Genomic DNA, 7290 nt, shown 5'->3' with positions numbered 1-7290 from the left:
CTCCGCGGGCCACGATAATTTACGGTCAATCGTAGGGATCCTTTCCCTACGGTCGATATTCTGACAGCTTAACTTTTCCATTTCTAATAAGTTTTCGTGTCCCAATTTGGTTCTTTTTTTCTTTCTACAGTTCCCGATATACTTCCCACGTCTCACCGTATTTTTTTTGTTTCACTCCACCAGCTAACTGGTCCGTTGGTTCCCAACCCAAACCATGGATTGGATATGTCCGGTCGATTTCCGACAGCACCTAGCTTCTGGACGTTTGACCATTCTCTTTACGGAAATTTTGTGTAGCGATTACACGTGGTAAGTTCTCTTTCAGCCATCTATATTGTTTCGGGACGTGGGGAAATGGGTGCAACAAATAGGTGGGGGAGTGAAAATAAAAGTAAGTTTTATTTATTATATTTAACTGTTATTTGAGGAATGCTATAACTTATTGCGTAGAAACTTTTTGTGTGTTAAAATTCCGAAATAGCATTTTATAGTTTGCTGCAAAATAGCGAAATTTGCAAAATGTCAAATATTTTTTGGTTTGCTGCAATAGCGTAAAAAAAACTTTTTGGTTCGTTGGGCCGAGTATGACAGTATGACATGACTGACCCTAACCAGTTAGGACGAGAATGACAGTACTACGTGATTGACCCTAATCAGTATAGCATGTCATCATTAGTATATAGTTAAAACCCATTATACAAAAAATATATGGTCATGGAGTAGAACCCTTAAAAATCCAGAGCACCCTAACTCGTTGGGCCGAGTATGACAGTATGACGTGACTGACCCTAACCAGTTAGGACGAGAATGATAGTATTACGTGACTGACCCTAACCAGTTAGGACGAGAATGGCAGTACTATGTGACCGACCTTAATCAGTATAGCATGTCACTATTAGTATATAATTAAAACCCATTATACAAAAAGTATATGATCATGGAGTAGAACCCTTAAAAATCCAGAGCACCCTAACTCGTTGGGCCGAGTATGACAGTATGACGTGACTGACCCTAATCAGTTAGGACGAGAATGGCAATATTACGTGACTGACCCTAACTAGTTAGGACGAGAATGGCAGTACTACGTGACTGACCCTAATCAGTATAGCATGTCATCATTAATATATAGTAAAAAACCCATTATACAAAAGTATATGGTCATGGAGTAGAACCCTTAAAAATCCAGAGCACCATAACTCATTGGACCGAGTATGACAGTATGATGTGACTGACCCTAACCAGTTAGGACGGCAATGTCAGTATTACGTGACTGACCCTAACCAGTTAGGACGAGAATGACAGTACTACGTGACTGACCCTAATCAGTATAACATGTCATCCTTAGTATAAAATAAAACCCCATTATACAAAAAGTATATGGTCATTGAGTCGAATCCTAAAAAATCCAGAGCACCCTAACTCGTTGGGCCGAGTATGACATGACTAACCCTAACCAGTTAGGACGAGAATGACAGTATTACGTGACTGACCCTAACCAGTTAGGACGAGAATGGCAGTACTACGTGACTGACCCTAATCAGTATAGCATGTCATCATTAGTATATAGTAAAAACCCATTATACAAAAGTATATGGTCTTGGTGAAGAACGAAGAAAGACATAACAAAAAAATGTTGACAAAAATATTGTACTGTTGGATAAAATTGATTGGGCAAAAAAAACTTAATGATAAGAAAAATATTTAATGTAAACTTTTTGATAGCAAAAAAAGGTGATGACAAAACCTTTGGGTATAAAAATTTTGAAAAGACAATTGTTTAGAAACTTCGGAAGAAAAACATATGATAAACATTCCAAAGAATAAAAATAACGGAGATAAACTTTGTTAGTAGAACAAAATTTATACGTGGAACTTAAAAATTGAGAACAGAAATCTAAAAAAAACAAAACTGCGAAACATAACAATAGAACGCAGCAATAGTTATGGTAAAAAATTTTGGAAACAAAATTTGTGATAAAAAATTGAAGAAAAATTTTGAAAAGAAAAATATTTAGAAACTTTGGAAGAAAATCATATGATCAACATTCCAAAGAATAAAAATCACGGAGATAAATTTTGTTAGTAGAAAAAATTTACATACAAACATTTATATACACAAAATTTGCATCTCAACTTGTTTGCACAGATTTGATCGAATTGCAAATATAAAATTCTAGAAAAAAATTATAAAAAGTTAGAAATGAAAAGCACAACAAAATTTTTGGGGGAAAATTGGAAAATAAAAGTTTGAGAAAATTTTGAAACAAACTTTCCACATAAAAAAATACGGAGAAAAAAAGGGAAAATCAAACTTAAAAATAAATGTGGGAGAAAAAAATTTTGGGAACAAAATTTTATAAGAAAAAACTTAAGATCAAATTTGGGCGACAAAATATTTTAAAAATAACTTTTGGAGAACAGAAAGTTTGGAAGCAAAAAATTTAGGAGACAAATTTAGGAGACAATTTTGGGAACAAACTTTTGAGAAACAAAAATCAAAGACAAAATTAGACTAAAATTTGGAGACAAACTTCTCCTTCGTCGATGGGCCTTCTCCGGCCACCACACCCTGCTGGACGCGGCGGAGGGCGCTTCCTCAACTGGCCGATTCCAGCGGCGCTCGCCCACCTCGGGGAGTCATGCTTCACGAGCCACCGCGATGCTGCCCCTGCTCTCACCAAGTCGCCGGTCCTGCTGGAAAAAGAGAACGAGAAAAGAAAAAGAAAGAAACGTAATTTACGGTGGAGTCGACAGCTGTTGTAGGCCCAGCCACGTGCTGCATGTAGCGGGTCGACCGCTGCCACCGCTCCGAGCGGTTAACCGCAAAACCAGTATCCGGCGCTCCGCTCCGCCGGGGTCGGACGTCCAGTGAGGAGCAGCGCGCAGGTCGCGAACCTATCCATAATCCACCACGACTAACTTGGCCTGCAAAGCAAGTACCACTGGTATGGTACAAGGTTGCTGTCCGTCTGTCCCTTCAGAAACAGATGACTGTTTGATCTTTGATGATGCAAGTCTTGATGGACTCTATTACTAAGGCAAGTAATGGTTATTTTTTTTTGTTTTTAGAACGTGTTTATATTGGACATCCTCCGAGATGTACCGGTGAGAAGAATCTAAAATTTAATCTGAAGAAACACTAAATTCAAACAGCTCATTTACCAGCTACATAATGTTCATGCTGAACATGCAACATGAATCCATGGCACGTTCCAACATGTCCATGGAATTCGCTGTTTAACTGAACTCCGTAGATACCAATCTTATTACCACACATAATGGAGTCCTCTCCCTCCCCATTGACCAGCTCTTTCACAAACTATGTAAACAAAACCATCCTGCGCACAGCAGGCTTACAGCGGGAGATGCAGTTGTAAAAACAGGCAGAGAAGTTTTGTTCCCAGCGACGACACCCTGGGATTCAAGTCATCGTCTCTGATAATCACTTCACGATGCAGATCTTGATGACAGATGCCACGCCGATACGGTGAAGAGCCACGACGGCATCACCAGGCTTGCACAGCTGCTTCTGTACTGCAGACTTCAGTGCGGCCTCCAGGATCACCTCTGTCGACTCTGAATCTGTAGCCTTGGCTGAGCCCTCAGCAAGGAGGGGGACGAGGCCTCTGTAGATTAGGCTGTGCCTCGCTGGGCCCTCAGAGCTGATGGTCCAGTCGAATGAATCCGTTGTCAGCACAGGGACAACCACAGAGAGGATTGGAACCCTGGGACGGTACTTCGCAACAAGCTTGGCCGTGGTGCCACCGCGAGTCAAGACGACAATCAGTGCAGCCTTTGCCTTATTGGCAGTTCGCACAGCAGATGATGCAAGAGATTCCAATGGACTCATTGGTAGGGGTGCGGACCTGATCATCGCCTTGAAAACTGCCTCGTGGTCCAGGGAAGATTCTGCCTCGATGCATATACGAGCCATGATCTTCACAGCCAGCTCAGGGTATGCCCCAGCAGCGCTCTCACCACTGAGCATGACGCAGTCAGTTCCATCAAGAACAGCATTTGCAACATCAGTCGCCTCAGCACGAGTTGGCCTTGAAGATTTGATCATTGACTCAAGCATCTGGGTAGCAGTAACAACAGGCTTGCCAGCAATATTGCACTTGTAGATCATCATCTTCTGCGCAAGGAAAATCTTCTCAACTGGAATCTCCATTCCCAGATCACCTCTAGCAACCATAAAGGCATCAGTCTCCCTCAAGATCTCATCGAAGTTCACAACACCCTCTTGGTTTTCAACCTGACAGTATAATATGATCATATTATGAAAGAAATCAGATCCAGATCCATGACATCATAAACAATATGATCACAAGTAGCTCCATATGTACATTATCAAGTCATACAAACAAAGCTACAGCAGGAAATTATCTAGGTTCCAGAATTTAACTAATAGTGCAGCAAATAAGCAAAAATGTTCTAAGCCACAACAAAAAATGAATCTAATATGTGGAAATACAGGGTAAAACTAATAGAATTTGTGTTTCACTACCAATTTCAGGGTTAAAAAGGTGAAGTCCGGAAAGGATAGATATAAGAGATACAAAAAGGCATGGTTTCATTGTGCATCAACAAACATCTTAAGTGCATGAGGAAGCACCCTCTCAAATTATTACCTAATCTAAAAAAATGCAAAAGTGTTCTCAGCACAGAACAAAAATTGAAGTGAAGCAAATGGAGGGGGGAAAAAGCTAATTGAACCCGACAGAGACAATATATACAGAACCTTTGACATCAGCTTGATGCGCTTGGCATGCTGCCCAAGAACCTGTCTGACAGTTACCAAATCCGATCCTTTACGAACAAAGGATAGAGCAATCATATCGATATCATTTGGAACGCCCCATCCCAAAATGTCCTCTTTATCTTTCTCAGTTAGTGTAGGAAGATCAACAACAATTCCAGGCAAATTGCAGTTCTTTCTCTCACCGAGCATTGCAGTGTTTTCACACTTACATCTCACAGTTCCAGCATCAGGATCACAAGAGAGAACAGTCAGAGAGATAGTACCATCTGCACACAGTATGACATTTCCAGGCTTCACATCAACAGGTAGTTTCTTGTAACTCATAGCGATCATATTCTCATCACCCTTGACATCATAATCAGTGGTGACAGTGATTTCTTGACCCTTGGTTAGCTTAATTGGTTTACCGTCCTTCAAAAATCCAGTACGGATCTCAGGACCCTACAGCAACAGAAGACAGATTCAGAAGACTTTCATATAATGATCTTAAATTTCATATTAACATGATCCAGTCAGAATTTACACTGCATATCATGGAACAACCCGAGGGACAGAAGCATCAAAGTACAGCTACATTATATCTGTAGAGAATTGTGATGAAGCAAGCCAACAGATACGACCATGTCAAGCACAGCAAAATGAAGAGCTAACAAAATTATTGGCAACTCACAAGAATCGAAGGAACAAAAACCCTTGGAGGTACATTACAGATAGATTATTGTATCAAGCAATTGAATCAGGTAAATTGATGAACCTGAACATCTGGAGAGACAAAATGCTTTGGTATTGTGCGCCCAAAAGCAACCAAACCATTTCAAATCCAAAAACAACACATTAATCTATGAATCATTTAATACAGAACCAAAACTACTTGTGGAGAAAGCAATTTAAATAACAAACATACAAAATTTGAAACCAACTTCAACCAACAAGATGGATGGCTTCTATTTCACATGGAGAATTGGAGACACAAGAGTGAGCATTGCGGAACAAGGCAAATATAGAACCAGGGGCAGATGTAATCCTCAGCAGTCAGCACTATTCTTTTGTCAAAAGTCAGTACAATGTTACTTAAGAAAGCAACTACTATGATGATCACTCTTAAGTTTTATACATTATTACAGGAATTAATCACATGTGTAGTACTGTAGCATGTATTAATGGAGTTAATATGAAGGTCTAAGAAGCTCCTATGGAAGCCATCTCGATCAAAATACTGAGGTCCATGACATAAATATTTACAATCAACCAATCTTCAACTTAGACAGAAAATGATCTCTTCATTCTAACTCCCCCAGCAGCCAAACTACCCATTACCCACAAAATCAAAAGTACACTCGAGACAATTTAACACACAGCCAAAAGTGCTAATGGACAAACTCACAAAAGTATTATACCATTATTTAAGCATGCATTGGTTTCGTGCTATTATATATGCTAATCATATACGTAGCATGCACTAATTATGTTAGGATGAAGATCTAAACCTCCTACCAACACTACTGAGATCAAAATACCTACCTCGTGTGACTTGAAACACTTGAATTACAATTTAGCAATCTCCAAAGCCTATTTAGAGAATGATTTCACAATATGCAACTCCAAAGCATTTGAACTATTCCATAACCACCAACACTGAGCACACTCTAGGCAGGCAGTTGCAAACACAGCTGAAGGTGCTAATGGACAAACAAAATCTGAAACTAACTTTAACGAATAGCAAACATCACTTCCTTAGAGGCCGGAAACAATTCCTTTAACAATAAAAAAAAACGAAAACAAGCAACATCTGGAGAAATGACAAACACTGAAACACACATACTACTACAGAATACATAGTCCCTAAAAAGGCCAAATCTAAATCCTGGAAACATTCCACCTACATTTGAATACGCTCTAGCTCGCCCTACAGAGCTGATCAGTAGATCCGAGTTCAGATCCTCCGGTGGCAAACAAAAACCAGACCGATCTGCCCCGATCCAGCCAACCAAAAAAGCGGTGCATACAATACATAGCAGTGGAGCAAACGGATCCGCGATGCAGAGGGAGAGGTGATGGTGAGAAGGTGGACCTTAGTGTCGAGCATGACGGCGCAGAGGATGCCGGTGTTGTGCATGGCCTGCCTGAGGTTGTCGAGCGTCTCCTGGTGGTACTCGTGCGTGCCGTGGGAGAAGTTGAAGCGCGCGACGTTCATGCCGGCTCGGAGCAGCTTCTCGAGCATGGGGACGGAGCGGGAGGCCGGGCCGAGCGTGCAGACGAGCTTGGTCTTGGGCACCCGCGTGTCGGCGTCACCGCGGTCCAGGTCCGCCAGGATCGCGGCCATGTCGATGTTCGCCATGGCGCTGACCGGATCTCTCTGTCTCTCCTCCCGGAGCTGCGGTGGCGATCCGGAACGGGGGAGCGGTGGTGGTGATTTGGCGACGGAGTTTTTATAGAATGGGAGGGAGGGGAGGAGGAGTGGGGAATTTTGCGATTCCGTGGGCGAGGTCGAGGTCGAGGAGCGGGGGGAGGTTGAAGCCTGCAAAGGG

The 7290-nt window shown here is 41.5% G+C and overlaps 1 protein-coding gene across 1 annotated transcript; it reads right to left on the bottom strand.

The window, feature by feature from the left end:
- Positions 1-3117: 3117 nt before the first annotated feature.
- LOC120680689 (pyruvate kinase, cytosolic isozyme) lies at positions 3118-7290 on the bottom strand. The gene is made up of 3 exons (XM_039962200.1): positions 6834-7290; positions 4742-5203; positions 3118-4255 (listed from the first exon to the last, which is right to left on the bottom strand). Exons 1-3 carry the CDS (start codon positions 7098-7100, stop codon positions 3443-3445), a joined length of 1542 nt encoding a protein of 513 aa, XP_039818134.1. The 5' UTR covers positions 7101-7290; the 3' UTR covers positions 3118-3442.

Source organism: Panicum virgatum, chromosome 7N, assembly GCF_016808335.1.
Source record: "Panicum virgatum strain AP13 chromosome 7N, P.virgatum_v5, whole genome shotgun sequence".
In the NCBI taxonomy this organism is placed as follows: domain Eukaryota; kingdom Viridiplantae; phylum Streptophyta; class Magnoliopsida; order Poales; family Poaceae; genus Panicum; species Panicum virgatum.
Note: the sequence above shows the minus strand (reverse complement) of the source record. Positions and strands in the feature narration are given on the sequence as shown.